An 18,093-nucleotide genomic window follows, 5' to 3' on the forward strand; every position below is an offset into this window, starting at 1 on the left:
AGCAATTCTATTGAACATGGTTTCCAACCGTTCAAACAGCGCGAGGTTGGAATTACACTATACATCATCATACTGCCCATTCTTGAATCCTGCATAAAATTATTCCAGACACCAAAGAATTGAGAGCTTGTGTATAAAAAAGTAATCAATTTCCAATAACAACAAATGCTTAATCACTGTTTATTTTGGAGTAAAATAGAGCCAATACAGGTATTTCATTCTACGTAAATACGGTTGTAATAAGCAATCAGCTTGTAATAGAAAGACGGGAAGAACATTTAGCCATGGTATATTCCCAAGAAAAATAGAGGTTCTGACCGCAAGAAAAATAAATGAAATGTTTCATTATACATGAATACGGCGGTGAACGAGAAATCTATCACCATATTCACGCAATGCATGTTTCTGTTGGTATGGGCAACACTTTCACAGCCATTTGAAAACCCATATCTGTCAACCAAGTAAAGCATTGACATGAGTGTCAAATCTACTTGAATTGAAAATACGTGGTGGTGGGATAACGCTGGGTAATTCAATGGACAAGGCACTGATCAATCGTACCTGCGAGCTTGTAAGCTTCAATAAATCATCTATACAAGATACAATACCAACTGCACAAGCACTGATGGTGACGGATAAATGTAAATAGATCTGTTGGCAGTGAAAACAAAGTGTGAATGGGCTTGATTATAGCATGTTTTGTTGATTTGAGTGGTTTTACAGTTGGCTGTATTCACAAAATGGAACATTTGCAGTCACTGCCTCTACTCTGCTTCGAAATAAGCAGTAGCTGAACATTCATTGCACTTTCCTATTACAAGCTGACCTTGAACTGTTATTCTCAATTCTTCAATAAACACAAATATCCATCGTATGATGCTCAAATCAAACCAGATTGAACTGGAGCTTTTTTTTGGCCTCCCTTCTTTCTCTTTAGCATAGCCATACGTTGTAGGATTGGCAAGCTTGAAGCCAGATCTATCCACTGCAATACATATACTGGATTCAACTGTTCTCAATCAAACCCCTCTTTGTTGTATCCTAAATATCAGACATGTTTTAGTTCAGGGGACAAATATTGACATATTAGGAATGAGGCGGCTGTTTTCATGCCGATCACCCAATATTTGCTTGTGATGTTCGATTTGGATGAAAGGAGAGTTGGAGATTGAACAAATATGGGATCTATCGAAACAGATGTGAACATTTGCCCAGCTTTTTATATGAAAATGAGCGCTGGAGAAAGATTAGCGGACTTGACGAGTTTAGAGGGCATAATATTGTCCAGTAAGATTGGCATCAATCATTTCATGGGACCGGTTATTTACTGTGCAGACAGCCTTATTTACTGCTCCATTCTACGTGAATACGGCCGTGAAAACAATATTCAGTAGCATTTTTACCAAGTACAGCTAATTGGTATCAAGGTATAACTATGGATTAAGTAGGCAGGGTTATATTCACTACAGCATTGTAAAGTGATATTTGTCATTAGCGTAGTTCCTACTGCAAATATGCATCCTCAATGTTCAGCCTTTGTTGGCCATTGGCACTGTGCATGCCCTGTATAATGGATTTTGTTGATTTATTAGCACCAGTTTGTTTGCTTGGTGGATTTAATCACAGTCATTCTGATTCAACCCGAGTGCTGTTTTCAAATCATAGCCAATTATTCACTCAATCACTATCTAAGCTGCCCAGAATCGGTTACCAAGTATAAACTTTTTCACTTGCAAGCTTTTTCTCATTCGGGTTTTCGCTCATGACGGCTGTTCACAGAATACAAGCATCGCTTTGGATAATTTCAATAGCAAAAGGTCAGGTATTTGATTGTGTTTTGAGAAAAATACTGTTTATAAATATTGAATAATGCAAATAAAGACCATTTGCGTATTTTGAAATAAAACAGATCAGGTAGAAAACCATATAGCTATCATGGCAAATCATCACCATCAACCGCAAGACTGTTGATACTCCAGACGTAGTGTTCAAATATGTTATAAGAATCTAGATAATGCTCAAATATACTCATTGGGGTTGAAAAATATACGCATGGTAAGCTGTGTTACAACCGCAGACACCTAGAACTCGGCACTTTATAAACCCTTATAATGTAGCGACCGGGTATACTTTACTCACGATCTTCCGCTCACCAACTACTTTTGACGCATAACCACTCACAATAACCCTCTGCACATGGATGGTTTTGTTTATTTTAACGGGTAAAATTATTGAAAAGTTCGGCAAGGAAATACTATAGTTAGGAATGAAAAAAAACTATCCCTTTTCTTGTTTTGCCGCAATATTGGTAACTAGATTTGGCAAGTCAATACGGAATAGAATGCAATCAAATAAAATGAGGGTTTGATACAGGGCAAGTTATGGTTGGCTGCTTATACTGCGTTTGCTGAGAACCGCAAGACTTTTCAAAAATAGAATCGAATTCAAAGAAAGCCATATGGCTCTGGTTTAGCGCTTGGCAAGGTAGTAAAACACCCAAGTCATATCTTACCGTTCTAACCACAAGGGTACTATACCAGATATATACATTTATGGCAAAATCAATACGATGAATAAAGATACACAATAGCAATGCCATTTTTCTCTACTATCGAGTCGCTTAAGGTCACGCCCCGTGTTTTTTATCCAATTTTGTTTTGCTTAGAGCCCAGCTAGTTTGTCAACCCAAAGCTATGATGGAATGATTGTAGGGAAGCGCGTTTACGTATATAAAATCTTTTATGCAGTCATGTAAATCAAATATACACCTAAAAGTTGACTCGTAACAGTTGGGTTCCCCTAAAAATTGACCGTTTCTTCGATTATTTCCTATTTATCTCGAGAACCGTCGTATATTCTCAACTCTATATCTTGGCCGACTTTCAAGGAGCTAGACTTTCCCACTACCCCTTTGCACATCATTTTTATTAGAGCATCATGTCCGATGCTGTATATGAACTAATCCCTATTCTACAGCCTGAGCGAGCACGAAGTTGTGGATTTAGTGGACGGCTGAACCGACGGACGATTGACCCATGCATTATTCTACAGCTTGGACTACGACTACCTGGAACAGAGCAACTGGTGCTTGAGTACGTGAATAGGTTGATTTTGCAAATGCTTTGTTATGTAGTTACCACGGTTACCAACGAGAGATTGGCTTAAACCTCTTTGAAGTAGTCCTCCTCAAACCCCACAAAGCATAGCATATCAGCTTTTTTGAAACCCATTCGATTTGTTGATATTCGATATGCTTTTAGGCCTGAGTGATTCTTCATATTTATAGCCATTCATTTTAAATCGCATGGATGCAATCTTGTTTGTTTTTAGCTTATAGATCATAGCTACCTTGGTGACTATTAATGTCGTTCAGAACTAAACTTTAGCTCCAAGACAGTATAGAATTGTATCATTCATATATTAAAAACTACAGTGGCATACCAAAGCCTTATGATTTGTCAGAGGTTACATGTTTGAAAGTATGCAGATCCATTAAAGTGAATCACTTGACAAATCTCGTTGAATTTATCTGAATCAATAATTCGACAGAGAAATGTGTGGATCAATCATTGTGTTAGATAATAGCTGGTTGGTCAAATGACATGAAAGCTGTCTATCTTTACCGAACCATATTCATGTGGATCGGCATTAATGAATATTTGGTTGAGTTTATCAGTATTCTATCTCACTTTGTCGGCCCGAGCTCATTTGGCTTTCTAATTTACCATCTTTTACTTATTAATACTCTTTAATTCTTCATGATTGTATCTTGCCAAAATGACCGACTCACACTTTTTGATTCGGTTTGTTTTTGGTCATTTGTCATGATGGGTTTCTGACACGCCCAATCTTAATAGCTACGAAAAGCTCGGGGCTGTATCTCGGTTTGTGGTGAATGCATCACTAGCATCTTCTGACGGAATTCATGATCTTAGCTTAATTATTAGTCCTAGCGATCCAAAGCGACTGGCATATTTTGAACAGAATGTACCATCGTCGCACAATACGTTGACCAGTTCATCGCAATCATTTACACCTACTTTAGTCTCGACTCAACCTTCAATTGAAACAAATAATGTACTCTCTAATACTGTGGATTCAAATAATATATATTCACAGCAACCAACACATATTGCCTATACCACGTCGCCTTTGGAGTCTTCATACGCATTGCATCCAGCTGCTTCCGAAGCAAATACTCACCAGCAATCACGTCGCCATCCAAACAGATCCAAGCCAAGATCTCATTCCAATCCACAGACCTATTTGGCTCCACCTCCAATATTCATCTCTAGTCATACCGTATCTAGTCCTATATGCAGTCCTACTAACCCTGTACCTTTTGCTGTACAAGACACCGTGCTTCCACCCAATCCTTCTGTAGATAAAGTAACTGATGTTTCGTCCAAGTCTACAGTCAAGTTGAAATCAAATACACCACTATTGTCAAACTACCCATACAATCCCAATCAGGATCGTACTGCAGATATAGTGAGTAAACTCTTGACTCAAAGTATCTCACTTGACTATATCTCACCATAATCGCATTTCACACTTAGATAGAGCAGCCTTATCCTGGAAGCAATCAAATCGTTAGCTCTTTATTTGGATCAACAATGTCGACATGTTTTTGTCTTTCAAATTTAGATGGCCATGTCGGGGCATATTTTTTATTTCCTGAAATATGCCTGCGCCTTGAAGGTGTATACAAGTTGCGTTTTACACTATTCGATATACTGGGGTGGGTTACTTTACCATTAGTTCAAATCTGTCAATCCGGCTGCACATGCACAACCTTATGTATTTCATGTAATCCTTGTTACGGATTTAATATCTTGTAAACTCATTTACATATTCTAAACATCATAATACTTTAGCTGCACTGCACAAGCTCCTCAAAGATCCATTGCAACGTTACTATCTAATTCATTCACATCGTATAATCCTCGCATATTCCCAGGAATGCAAAGTAAGTTGAATGTGCATTTATGATTTATAGATTTACAAGATGCATCATATGTTATATTGTTGGTTTAAATAAAGTTGAAATGTAGCCGAGAGATGATATGGGGGTAGAATGTGGAGGTGGGTATGTATCTGGAATGGTATGTAGTCAAAAGTTTATTTCTTATGAGCCACCATTTCCATACCAAGTGAATTGTGCTTATAAGCATTCTATATTGGATCATCCTATGTTAATTTTAAAGATGATCCCAGATTATATAGCCTCACACCCCTATATCATAACTCGAGCATATCCTTTCACTTTAACATCTTGCCTGATTGCCTCATCCCAACACATTACTTTTTTTAGAAACGAATATAACACTAGCTATTTATTTTTAAATGCACTACTTGCTTTTTATCTTGAAACTCTTGAATCTATGTTTTTAAAAACAGAATCACCGGATCTTGTGCATCATTTTTTGCGTCAAGGAGCTCCAGTTTTGGTTAGATCCAAGGCGCCATCAAAGAAAACAGCATCGATACGATCTACCGTATTAAAGAAATCACAGTCGGACAGATCCAAGGCAGTTGTTGGTGAAGATATGAGTGGTAGCTCTGCAAATAATGATAAGAAGTGATGGTGAGCACTTTTATTACAATACAGGGTTTAAATTTATATGCATTATATTAATGATTTGTGGGTGGATCAGGTGCTGGATGCTTGTTGTGCCTTGCTATATTGATTTGACTACAGCTATAAATGCAATTGACTATAAACTACATAGGTATTTATATAACCTTGACATGATGGCTATTGTGCAACCACTGATAACAACACATTATTGGTGATTGGAAGTGTATATAATGCATATTATGGTTGCACTCAAATTGCAATATTAATGTAAGCTGAGGAAAGGTGGAACGAACGGTTAATGCATTGATTACAGTACACCGATCTGCTCCAATCCTGTATGGTATACGAACAAAAGAAAGATATCATACTGATGTGAACTTTTGCACAAAGATACGCAGATGCTCCAATGCAAATTTAAAGTGACTTGCAAACAGTATTGTTTTACTTGTCTTTTATGTTTAAAACCAAGTGATTGGGTCGATCCAAACTACTGGTACCTTTACCAGCCAATGTTGAATAGATCTTTTTGTATTCTCTGTCATGAACTGACTGTAACGGCTCTTGTGTTCTACATCAAATCTATAGTGCTTGTTATATCACAATAGTGTTCAAAACCGTAGCTCAGGTTCTTGTAAAGTGCCCACATTCAATTCTCTACTATCTCGGCAATACTCGGCATCATGTCTTTTTAACCAGTCGTTTGGCATTGTATTATATTGGCTCGCAAGGCAGTTTTATTTCAATTGTATTCCTAATCTGAAGGGTTGGCTATTGCTGTCAACCATGGACTAGCGTTGCAGATCCTCCAAGGTGCGTATGATGGCTACACATGCTTTGTAGCTTCAGTTTGATATAAATAGGACATGCTATCCTACTCATTTGAAGTATACATGTCTTGGAAATTGAATAGTCGCTTCAACTAAACATTTCAATAGTCTTTATCCCTGACACTAGATTAGGATTCATCGCACCACAATCTACGTATTGATTTGGACAATAATTTTATCATACTGTGGCTTGCTGGGATTATGCAACTCCACTAGTTTTAAACTTTATATTAGGTATGTATCGAAATACATTGCTATTTAATTTAACTTGATTTAACTTTAAAAGTCATCAAATCATTTTCATATATAGGACTCTAGATTTCAGCCTCGATCAATAAATACCATTATTGCGCGATTTTGAATTAGTTTGTAAAGGCTGCTAATTTATGAACTTGAAGTGTGTCTATGCTCAATATCAACACCAAATTTGAAAAATGTATATATCCATGGTCTATAGTGATTAAAATTTTGGTTTTAATTGCTAGTATCGTCTTGTTTGAGATGGTTCAGTCTATAGCACGATGTTACAAGCATGTGAATAAACATGAACGAATGACAAATGCAGTATGCTTTGCTATATGAAATTGATCAAGATATAACAACATAGTATGTTTAAATACTCTTGGCGTTATTAACAGTATAATCTAAGCTTTATTTGCATCTTCATTCTATACTACTACCATCGTATTCGCGTAAAAGAACCACGAAGTAAGGGTACCAAAACACATAATAAACATTCAGTATCGTTAAATAATTGAACTACTGAATGACATTGGTTCTTTAAACTCTGACAAAGTTTATTGATTTTTCTTTGCCCATTTTTGATGAACAAATAGTTAGATCTCTGCTCCACCTAATCCCCAACTTTTCTTGATTCAAGTCAAACGCTAAGCGATCGGCATGAAAATAGCCGCTACGTTCCTAATACGCGCAATGTTTTCTTGAATTGGAACATGGTGTATCTGATATTAGGATACAACAAAGAGAAGTTTGATTGACAGCATCAAAACAGTCGAATTCAATATCTGAATCTGGGTTTAAACTTGTCAGCCGTACAATGTATGACTGTCGAAAAAGATAAAAGGGTGATTTTACATCAAACATATAATTTGCATGCATCATGTAGATATTGTTTATTGAGTAATTGAGAGTCTCGATTAAAATCAATATTTAATAGAAAAGCGTCACAAACATTAATCACTGTAGAATGAATACAGGTGTTTCATTTTGTGAATACAGCTGTGATTTGCTAATTGAAAAATTGTAGGTTTAGTTTCAAGCCACACAAGAGATACCAGCCATCTAGTGATATACTGGGAATAAAATATTGAATGAGAAATGAGCAAAATAGGGGATCCAAGTCCATAAATTGAATGAAAAATGCATGGTCAAACACATGAATAGGATCTTTTCCTCGTGGGTATTTTACTAATTAGCATAGCGCCAACAATCAAAGGGTATAAACGGAATTTACAACCCAGAAAAAAGGGATGAAGAGATGAGGTATTTACATTTCAACCCAATTTGATCGCGTTTAATAAACATGGTAATGGCATTAAACAGGCTACTGTTGAGCTTTTTAAATATTGAATTGCAGAGTTGGTTTAGATTAGTGTACAGACTACAACTGGAATACTGAGAATTGTATCAAGACCAAATGAGTAATGTTGTGTTATATTGAATCGAAAGCAGTAGACCATACCAACCAGTCGAATTGTCGCTGTGGTGAAAGACACAATCAATATATGCTCATGGCATTCAAATCAGTAGACAGTCTACTGATGTTTGCAAAGAAAGTATCACCAAACCTGACTTGCATAAAGTGTGATCAGGTGAATTTTAGCAAGTACCGCCCAAATACATGATACTGTTGATTGCTAACAATTCCTTGTTGTATTTCATCTCTCTATTGTCACCTGTATTGTTAACAACCATGAGGGTCAATTTACAATCATATACGAGTCAGAGATTGCAATATCAATCAAAAGTATTAGTTTTGCAAAACATTTACATCAAAGCTGTATTCATGTAGAATGGGACGCTTTTCTAGCGACTGTCCCTACTTTGAAACAATACAATACAATCAAACTATTTCTTTCTCCTCATTTGGTATAACCATGCACTGACAATCACCAAATCTAAAACCAAATTCGTTGCAATTTAGATATTGACCGACTGTTTTGATGTTAAACTCCACTTTGTCATATCCTAGAATCTTGGATATGCTCTAGCTCAAGGGAATAAAGATTGCACATTTCAGGAAGGCAACAGTGCATGCCAATCACCTAATATTTGGTTTATATGAAGGGAGAGTTGGAGATTGAGTAAATGGGTGATGCACTGAAACAGAAATGTGAATATTCATTCAGTTGCACAAAAATGAACACAAAACCAGTGAATGTTGCCAAGGAGTTCAAAAGACTGCTGTACGGTAAATTCGATGTAAACTGAGATCAATCATTTCATGAGATTGGCAGTTTATTATGCACTTTGGTACCCTTATTAGTGTTTCATTTTACACGGATACGGCTGTAGAAGCGCGTGCTATTGAAATTTCAGCCTATTACAGCTGTTGTCAAAAGTCACCAGAGAAAGACTGGTGCATGTTGCAGTGATTGCTGGTCCACCCTAGGGTAGTGTGGCATGTGTTCAAGGGTTCTTGAGGAAGGATTTGGACTGCATTTATGGGTAAAGCTAGGACAAGCAATACACTAATGCGTGACCAACCACGCATTAGTGTATTACAATTACTGATTGACAACGAGAAAAATGATTTGATAGGCACACTGCGTAGTAACCCTGCTGTTACTTATCTCCAAAAGTGAGCTGTAAGCTATTTTCATTTTGTACAAAATAGGGTTCTAAAGAGCGACAAGCCGCGCCTGATTCTTACTGCAACGACGGACTTGCTGCAGGCTCATCGTGGAGCATCTTGACTATCTAATCTTGAATCACTCAACCCTCTTCAATTCATAGATAAACAGCAGCCAATTCCACCATACTATTCTGTGTACCAATGGCTCTGTCATTGCTCATGACATTAGCCGATGCTGCTGACCAAGCCGTTCCATTGTCAGCTTCAGAAACGGCTGCTCTTTGTGCTCTACAAAGACTTGCTTTGATGAGTAGACCTGCTACATCCATTGCTAAACTGCCATCTAAACATTCAACCAAGACATCTACTACTTCAGTCAAGGTTGATGTGTCTAATGCAGCCGTACTGTGTTCTACTCGCCCTACTCGCATTCAACCTCACTCATTTCCAGGTGCCAACAGTCACCTTGATTCTTCATCGTCGCTCTGCTCCATGACTCATAGCTCAGTGGATGGCATTCAGTCTCCAAAGCCAGGTATGCTAGACTACATTCCTGCCACATCGCCAGACAATGGCAATGCTGGTCTGGTCAGTAGATACGCCGCTTCATGTATCGCTTCACCAGCTATCCCTACACGTCAACTGCAATTAAACCGGTCTACTCTGCGCAAGATTCCGTCCTACTCATCCCTAGTGATGCTTACAAGCGTTGCTTCTCCCTCTTCGCTTCCCACAGCCACCTCTTCTCAGCAACAACTCCCCCGCTCTGCCGAGAGCGGTCTAGATTTACTTACAGATGCAATGCTCGATGATATTGATCTGTCACTCACTAGCCACTCCATTTCACACTTGGTTTCTAACTACAAGCAAGATCAGCACCGTCTCTCCAAAATGGCAGACTCTACACTGCTGACATCAGCAAGCAAAAGCGACTTTTCCATAACTGCGCATGTCTGTATGCAATGCAATCATCGAGGGTCGCTTGTCACTCCAAGTCACTCTGCTATGAAGCAATCGCGAGGTATGTAATTATGCTTGTTGGTCACATTTGCTTGACTCCAGCTTGTTCTCGATTCAAAATCCCCAAATTGTGCAGTTTATTCATCCATGATACTCTCATCCGTCCTTGGGATGCAATAGGAAATTCTGGCATATGCCAGGACCCTATCGTATATTTGAATACTTTTGGCATTTCTCTAATGATTGGCTTGCTAATTGCTTGATATTATACACATGACTAATTATCCCAATGCTATCATTAATTTTCAGGTCAACTGATGCTTGAAACTAGACGTCAGCAATTGTCCATTTCTCTTGCACAGCGTATTGCTGCTGAAGAAGCCAGACTTCGATTGGTTCCTGCTAGTCCTGAACGCTTAGTTGCATTAGATCGACTAATGCGAATGCGCGCACGGAAGAATTCTTTGTTGATGGCAGCCAGGCAATTGCGATCTGTAAATCAACCTTCCTCATCCGTATCTACAGTTGGTACATCAAGTCCATCGTCATCCCAGCGTCTCGTAAAGATGACTAAAACTGTTGTTGCTATTCCTCCATTTGTACGTAGATCTCAGTCGAACCAGAATCCCTCGACCTCAACCAGCAAACAGAATTGTTCTAAACCACCCACACTCTTGTTATCATCTACAAGACGAGTCACTATTTCTTCTACCAAGCCACCTGGTCGTGATTCCATTCCCATTTTGCCTGTTACTAATTCCTGTCCAATCAAGCGATACTATTGTTCCAGTCTTGCTTCAAGATAGCTATTTTGATACAATATGCTATTCGGTACATATATTGCCCATCTTCATTTTAGCTGTTCGTTCATGTCTAATCTGAATATCTGTCTATATTGAGTTTGCATTTGCAAATGGATGTGTGGATTCTTGTTATTCTCCACATCTGCAATATACATTCATTTATACAAATTCCTTCGCCTAAACTGTAAAGCCTTTGGTTGAATTTACCTCGACCCCAGCTCTTTAGATTTCTCAGTACAAAGTCTCCGTTTTTAGAATAAAATGATCTAGCCCAATAGGCTATTGGTTAAATGGTTTGTTTTTGCAAGTTTGATCATGATTCATATTTAGAGTTTCATTGAAAAGTGGACAACGTGAAATTGCTTGCCTAGATGGTGTTTGGCGAGGTAACTTGCTGCCTGATGCATTCTACCAGAAACACATTGATGAAATAACGTCAATCAATTATTTAGCGGCAGACAAGGCTAGATTTTGATGAATTGAGCTGTACTAGACCGAAACTTCATTGACATTCCAAATTCAATCCATAAATGACTTGACATGATTTGCGGTTTGCATACAAAGCTCAAACTTCAACTTGATTCGTGACATACTCGATAATGCTGCAGGGTTCGTCCATCAACTCTTCCAGTGCATCAATAACATCTGAAACTCAAGGTGCATCAAACCATACTGCTCATCTTGTTTTATAAACCACCCACTCAGTATTTTTATAATATGGATTTTAGAAAATGATGCTGGTATAAAGAACAGGATTTTGATGATGGGCGGCGATTCTGAACATGAGCGTCTTGCACTTGTACAAGGTATATATCAGAGTCATGGTTCAGTTCGCTACTTGAAGTTTAACATGGCATTTAAACTCTTTACTCATAACTTGAATGGCTAGAGATTATGCAACGGATCGCTTCCAAGCCTGTCGAGCCCATTTCTACCTGGCATGCACTTGCAACCCATTATCCATCACAATCGGATCCTATACCGGAAACTGATCAAGTCGAGTCGTTGGTTTATGCAAATATTGATACAAAATACTATCAAGCCGAAGTAGCTTTTCAAATCTCAATGGAGCAACCGTGGCTAGATACTTATACTGAAGACACTCGTAATTTTGGCAGTGATGAACTTTGTCGTGGAAACATTGATGCTATAGTCTATGTTGCCGACAAGACTCAATCTGTAAGAATGCTCTAGTGTTTGTATCAGATTCCAATTGCTAATCTTGTATTCTCCTAAATGCTGGCGAGGCTTTAGATTGATCAACTGTACCAAATTCTTGAATGGATGAAAGCATATACCATGGAGTTTGATACCAATATTTCTTTGTTGGTTGTAAACGACTTTGCAGCAGATGTATTTGATTCTCAAACCGAGTTGGATGAAAAGTGTTTGGATGCGGGTGTCGAGTTGATTGTGTGGACTCCACTGCCCTTGGTTGATCCACTTGTTGCAACGGATCCAACCTCTACCTTGACTTCTCGAGCATTGGGATCGCTTTTAAATGGTGATTGGATGATGTTACGCCAATACATTCACTCGACTGCATCGTGTTATTCAATACTAACTCATACCTACTGCACTTGTAATTATATTGAAACTATAGCGGATGGAAATATGGGTGAAGAAGTCACAGGTTTAGATCGTATTTTGGAGGTCCTATCAATCAATATGTGGGATGGATTAAAACGCAAGGATGAAATAAACTTTACTGGCAACAATGAGGGCAAAGGCACGATTTCTCCACCTGAACAAATCATCAATCCATCCAACGACAATTTTGGAGCCTACACAATGGCTGGTGCGTTTAAACGATTGTGTTGCCAGTAAACATGTCTAGTCCAACTGATTTTTTTACTTGACTGCAGATGTAGATGATCTAAGCAAGCAGCTGTTTGGTGATATGGCGGATGAAGATGGATTTGAACGAACATTGGAAACACTTCAAAAATTACGGTGTATGTTTTTGGAAATGTTGCTATGATTATATGGAATACTTTAACTCTTTGTGCATATACTGAATAACTTGATATGCTCTAACATTTTGTGACATATTGAATCCATAGTACAAGGAGAAGGTATGTCAGAAGCTGATCGACGTACTCTTGCTGAAAAAGTGGCATTGGCATTTCAGCTGCAACTTGCTGCAGAGAGTGACGAAGAGAATGAATATAAACGAGCCTGATTTTTTTAAATATTATATTGGTTGTATTCAGTAAAAACAGCACTAAATAGGAGTGTTGGTGTATCATCAACGCTAATCCCATGAAATCATTGGTGCTGAATGGACTAAAGTGTTTTGAACTCGGACAAAGTTCATGTCTTTTTCTTGGACCTAAAGTCATACTCGATTAGCCATGATAATTGGCACGCTACCATATGCTGTATTGAGTTACTCGGTTATCTAAATATCAGTCCAATTTTTGCAAATTCACTTGTACCAAGATAAAAGTCTTTAAATAGCCAGTTTTGTATAAACCACCCACTCTCTTACACACCAAACTAAAACCTAGTTAAAGCACAATGCAGTTATATTGATTTGAAATTGAAAGGGTGATTATGCGATAACAGAGACAGGTGACGAATCGCACTATAAGTGACGAGAAATTGAGATTGGATGCCAGAAATCCGCCAAATTGAAAAATGTAGCAAATACAGATTGAGTGATAGGAGCCGATTAGAGTTTAGACGAGAAAGATAGCACCCAAGGCAGCTAAACACACGACAAAGCTTGTGCGTGAAGTGGTAGGTGCAGCAGAGACAAGACCGGCCTTGGGAACCAAGCTATTGCTTTTACCGGGATCAACAGTACTTTCTGATCCTGATGTGCCAGATTTCTCACTGTCCGTCTGTTGCTGTTGCTGCTGCTGTTGTTGCTGCTGTTGCTGCTGCTGTTGTTGTTCTTGCTGATGCTGTTGCTGCTGTTGTTTTCGAAGAGCACTAGTAGCCAAATCAGTGAATTGTCGGATCTGTACTCGAACACCTTCTGCCTCGTCAATATCACCACCAACATTGGATAAAATGAAAAGAGAGTCCAAAAACTATTGGTTGATAGTTCATTAACATGACAGGTGTTGGTACATTCAACAGTTGTAATAGTTTAGTATATACCATTGCCAGTAATCGATTCAACAGCACACTTGGATGTTAATCAAGTTTAAACAATACCTGCATGGAAAGGCCAGTTTGCAGAAAGATATTATGAGATTCTTTCCAAGTGTTCGACAAGTCATTGACACATTCAGGAAGAGGAATATTCGAAATAGATCCTGTAGTGTATAAGCAGACATGAATAAACGTTAGCCATAAACGTCAGAGCATTAAATAGAATACTGCTATAGGAATGCGAGTTGGTGCAAAGCACAACAGCTCATGCAATTGAAGGTGATAAAAATGTCCATTATTATAAATGGTAAACGGTGCACCTGCTCATTGCAAAGCAGTTCAAGTATCGATCCTATTAAAAATCCAGCGCTAATCAAATTTTCTATGATGCACTTTCTGCAAATAGGTCGCAGCATATTAGGACACATTCGTTCAACTTACTCTGCAAGTTCATCCAACTGGAAGCAAGCGAAGGATCAAGCTGAGGTTGTGCAGCAACCAGAGAGATTGCATACAGTAACGCAGTTATAGTTGCAATCAAATACATTTTGATCCAAGTAGTAAAAGAATGTGCAATGGTTTGTGTAGTAGGTAGATAAAACCCAGTTTAGTCAAGTTTCGATAGGTCGTCAAAAACACAAGAAACACAACGTTGAGGGCGGCGTGTTGGAGGCGTTTTGTAATCCTAAAGGACGCTGTGCCGTGCAGATTATAAGGGCGAAAGCGAGACTCATTCCAAGCTTACCATTCACACAGGTTAAAGCTTAAACCTCCCTTATCTTCCTATTTATACTCACATACGAATGCATTGTCCATGTATTGGCCTTTCATGGAAGCTGTGTAATTAAGATCTGATCCAGTCATGACAGTCTATGCTGGTGGTGCTGTGAGCCAGTGGTCCGATATTGGAGTATACCCGTTGTTTTCTGAAATTACAATTGAATCATGTGGAGTGTCGTGGCCAAAGGGTCGATATTACACTTGTCTAATTCATTTTGAAATCCATTGTGTGTACATCTTGCTTGTTTAACATCCACATTGCAAATGAATCTTGTGAATTACAATGAGATTTATTTGTAATCCACACGATTACACAAATTGACAACCAGGTGAATGTCAGTCATTTACTGCACCAGTTGGGCATCTGTCGAATCTATACACATACGTCTGAATTTCAAATTATATATTTTGTAGGATTTTTACAATCGTTGAGCACCAACAATCTCTATAGGAACAGAAAACATGATTCCCGATGTAAAGATTTTGTTGGGAATGATATAGATTCGGATGAAATGTTCAACTTGCACACACCCAGAAAATGTCGAGGGTGCAATAAACTTGGTCACATTGCCGGGATGTAGCAGTACTTTGAACGATTTAGATTGTTGTGTGCCAATCATGCAGTCAATAGACTCGGATGCCAATATATTGGTTCTCCCATGCTCTGCCAAAAAATGACCATTACGAACTTCTTCCAGAGTGACTTTGATGCCTTTAATGCCGCGCTTGTCTGCATTTGAAATCTGAATTTGAAGTTGAATATCCTGTCCAATAGAGTACATGCTCTGCTCAAGTCCCAGACTAGCTTCTACATCAAATGACGTAAAATCCTTGGGAAGACCTGGCATGACCAGCGGAGGATTAATCAACGGCATTGATCTAACTACATTAAACGCAATCTCTGCTGGCAATGCCTTGCCTCTTCCAGCAGCCAAGAACAGCTCCACTTTGATCACATACTTGATCTGGGCTTTAAAAAAATCGGTCAATACAACGGACGGAACAGCGTCAATAGGAACAACAAACTGCGCACGAAACGAACGAGGTTGTGCAGTGAACTCGGTGCCTAATTTTTTATTTTGAGTGCGCCAGAGAGGAATCGATTGTATGATGGTCGAGTTGAAGAATTGCACTGGAGGTGGCTCAGCGAGATTATCTGGGTTTGCTAGACCTTGTGCTGCACCTGCAATGTGGAATCGCTCTGACATGGACAGGTCGGCTACCAATTTGATTGCTTGTAGTGGATCTTTGTTGTTGAGCCAACAGACAAAATTGACAACATCTCCAGGAGCATATTCGCTCTTGTCGACAGTAAGCCTAAAGAGTGACATTGCAAATAGTAACAGGCTCGACTGATGAATGAAATATAAATATAATGGAAACCTGAAAATGAAGGAAATGGTGCTACAAAATCGAATTAGAAGAGGCGCAAACCGAAATAATTGAGCACTGCCAATTCAATGCTATATTGGCAGCCCGTCTATCTTTGTTATGCAATGCTCAACCCCGAATATTTAAACTTAATTGGGCGTCTTTAATGCTACATCGCTATTGGAAAATCAAGTCGTCCAAGGTTTATTTCGAATTTTCTGGAACATAGGGATGGATCAGCATCTCTGAAAAAGTCTTGATTCTATCCACTCCACGAATCTCATGTGTCAGCAATGGCATCTTGACAACATGAAAGTCCTCGTAGAGTTCATCAATTTCTTCCAAATATTTGGCTTGCATCTTGGCCCGTACAAGGCACTGCTCACAGTTGGACCCTGATTTTGGATAGAGCAATTGGTTTACAACAATATTGTGGGTGTCAATGTGAAACGAAGTCAATTCCTGGATCATGCGTTCAGTTTCGTAGAGCGAAAGAAACTCTGCTATGCATACACAGACAAACGTCGTCTTGTTCTATTACAAACAGTAGCATCAAATGCAGCGTATCAGAATCAAACTGGCCAACAGTATCTGCAATAAACGGCTATCCATAAATCACAACTTACAGGATTTTGGAATTGAGAATTAACTTCCTGAATGGTTTCACGCATGCCTTCAAGTTTTCCAAAGATATCTTCTTGGCCAACATCCATGCCCATCATTGGTCCCATCTATCACCAGTGCATTGGACTTAAATGGTGTATCGATAAAAACATGCTCACCAATGCCAGCAAGATCGTACCTGTTGCATCAATGGTCCTAGACGACTACCAAGCTGCGAGAATTTGCCAAGAGCATTGTCCAGTACACCAGGAAATGACAAAAATCGCAGTGTATGTCCAGTTGGAGCAGTGTCAAACACAATGCACGAGTAGTCCATAGACTTGACCAATCTGAATCAATATGCAAATTAGTCCAAGGTTCTATAGATAAAATGCCACACATGACTCACTTCATGACTTCTGCAAAACTCATGGCTTCATCGACACCCGGAATCGCAAAAGCTAGATCCTGCAGTTGCGATTGAGTACCAGCATCTTGGGTTTCAATCATTTCTTGGATGCTACCTGTTGGATCAATCTCCATGGCGTACAGGTTGGTATAACCATTAATCAACTGAGGGTTTTTGGAAAACTTTTGTCCAAATGCATCTATGGTTTCATTATACATGATTAACAGTGCTATAAAATCAGTCATAGAACATATAGAATGCGACATTGAGAAAGACAAGACTGTAGTAGAAGCTTGGCATGGAATATACTTGAATATAACTCATGGAATGCCACAGAACATTTAACTAGCTAATAGAATTCCTACCAGATAAATTGTGTGCAGGATCAGTAGAGATTAGTAGAACAGACTCTCGAACTTTGGCCAGCTGCGTAGCCAATGAACAACTATTGTTACAAATATGTGGTTAGAAAGATGCTTGTACAGCTGTATGCTCTGCATTCGCTAGCAAGCTGTAATAGATGAATGACTGAGAATGTAACCATAATAGAATCAAGTGTCATGATTTCTACTACAAACATGCTTCCATTAGATAACGTAATGACCCACCTGGTAGTGGTTTTGCCTACACCTCCCTTTCCTCCAACAAATATCCATCGAAGATCCTCCTGATCTAGTACGTTTTGCAGAGTGCCTTCAAGTTTTTCAAGATCATCGTCCATTTTGAATTGCAAGGTAAGTTTTGCACCATATTCACGTAAAATGAAATGCTGGATAAAAACAAGTGCTAATCTCATGGCATGACGATGATCGTGCAATGTATGGCTATTCCAGCTGTTGTTT

General features: G+C 38.8%; 6 protein-coding genes across 6 annotated transcripts; 3 read left to right on the forward strand and 3 right to left on the reverse strand.

Moving 5' to 3' along the window:
• Nucleotides 1–2,937: 2,937 nt before the first annotated feature.
• On the forward strand, nt 2,938–5,585 carry BATDEDRAFT_33892 (uncharacterized protein; the record flags this gene model as incomplete). Its single annotated transcript, XM_006675621.1, has 6 exons — nt 2,938–3,092; nt 3,858–4,491; nt 4,560–4,701; nt 4,878–4,969; nt 5,055–5,085; nt 5,401–5,585. The coding sequence occupies 6 exons, from the start codon at nt 2,938–2,940 to the stop codon at nt 5,583–5,585; spliced, it is 1,239 nt and encodes a 412-aa protein (XP_006675684.1).
• Nucleotides 5,586–9,424: 3,839 nt separating this feature from the next.
• Nucleotides 9,425–10,989, forward strand: BATDEDRAFT_85680 (uncharacterized protein; the record flags this gene model as incomplete). The annotated part of the gene is made up of 2 exons (XM_006675862.1): nt 9,425–10,244; nt 10,493–10,989. 2 exons carry the CDS (start codon nt 9,425–9,427, stop codon nt 10,987–10,989), a joined length of 1,317 nt encoding a protein of 438 aa, XP_006675925.1.
• Nucleotides 10,990–11,585: 596 nt separating this feature from the next.
• BATDEDRAFT_85681 (uncharacterized protein) lies at nt 11,586–13,168 on the forward strand (the record flags this gene model as incomplete). The annotated part of the gene is made up of 7 exons (XM_006675863.1): nt 11,586–11,643; nt 11,715–11,792; nt 11,876–12,165; nt 12,241–12,490; nt 12,590–12,784; nt 12,852–12,941; nt 13,050–13,168. The coding sequence occupies 7 exons, from the start codon at nt 11,586–11,588 to the stop codon at nt 13,166–13,168; spliced, it is 1,080 nt and encodes a 359-aa protein (XP_006675926.1).
• Nucleotides 13,169–13,496: 328 nt separating this feature from the next.
• On the reverse strand, nt 13,497–14,692 carry BATDEDRAFT_84487 (uncharacterized protein). The gene is made up of 3 exons (XM_006676153.1): nt 14,530–14,692; nt 14,152–14,252; nt 13,497–14,024 (listed from the first exon to the last, which is right to left on the reverse strand). The coding sequence occupies exons 1-3, from the start codon at nt 14,633–14,635 to the stop codon at nt 13,668–13,670; spliced, it is 564 nt and encodes a 187-aa protein (XP_006676216.1). The 5' UTR covers nt 14,636–14,692; the 3' UTR covers nt 13,497–13,667.
• Nucleotides 14,693–15,257: 565 nt separating this feature from the next.
• Nucleotides 15,258–16,199, reverse strand: BATDEDRAFT_84488 (uncharacterized protein; the record flags this gene model as incomplete). Its single annotated transcript, XM_006676154.1, has 1 exon — nt 15,258–16,199. One exon carries the CDS (start codon nt 16,197–16,199, stop codon nt 15,288–15,290), a length of 912 nt encoding a protein of 303 aa, XP_006676217.1. The 3' UTR covers nt 15,258–15,287.
• Nucleotides 16,200–16,443: 244 nt separating this feature from the next.
• BATDEDRAFT_8770 (guanine nucleotide exchange factor GET3) lies at nt 16,444–17,972 on the reverse strand (the record flags this gene model as incomplete). Its single annotated transcript, XM_006674980.1, has 6 exons — nt 16,444–16,773; nt 16,866–16,970; nt 17,042–17,192; nt 17,252–17,450; nt 17,617–17,696; nt 17,860–17,972. The coding sequence occupies 6 exons, from the start codon at nt 17,970–17,972 to the stop codon at nt 16,444–16,446; spliced, it is 978 nt and encodes a 325-aa protein (XP_006675043.1).
• Between the last annotated feature and the right edge of the window lie 121 nt (nt 17,973–18,093).

This window comes from Batrachochytrium dendrobatidis (assembly GCF_000203795.2).
Source record: "Batrachochytrium dendrobatidis JAM81 unplaced genomic scaffold BATDEscaffold_1, whole genome shotgun sequence".
Lineage (NCBI taxonomy): Eukaryota > Fungi > Chytridiomycota > Chytridiomycetes > Rhizophydiales > Batrachochytrium > Batrachochytrium dendrobatidis.

Coding starts and splice junctions, on each gene's coding strand:
- BATDEDRAFT_84487 (XM_006676153.1), bottom strand. CDS start 14,635: ATGTATTTGATTGCAACTATAACTGCGTTACTGTATGCAATCTCTCTG. Junction 14,253..14,529: donor CAGTTGGATGAACTTGCAGA/GTAAGTTGAACG, acceptor TATACACTACAG/GATCTATTTCGAATATTCCT. Junction 14,025..14,151: donor AAACTGGCCTTTCCATGCAG/GTATTGTTTAAA, acceptor ATCAACCAATAG/TTTTTGGACTCTCTTTTCAT.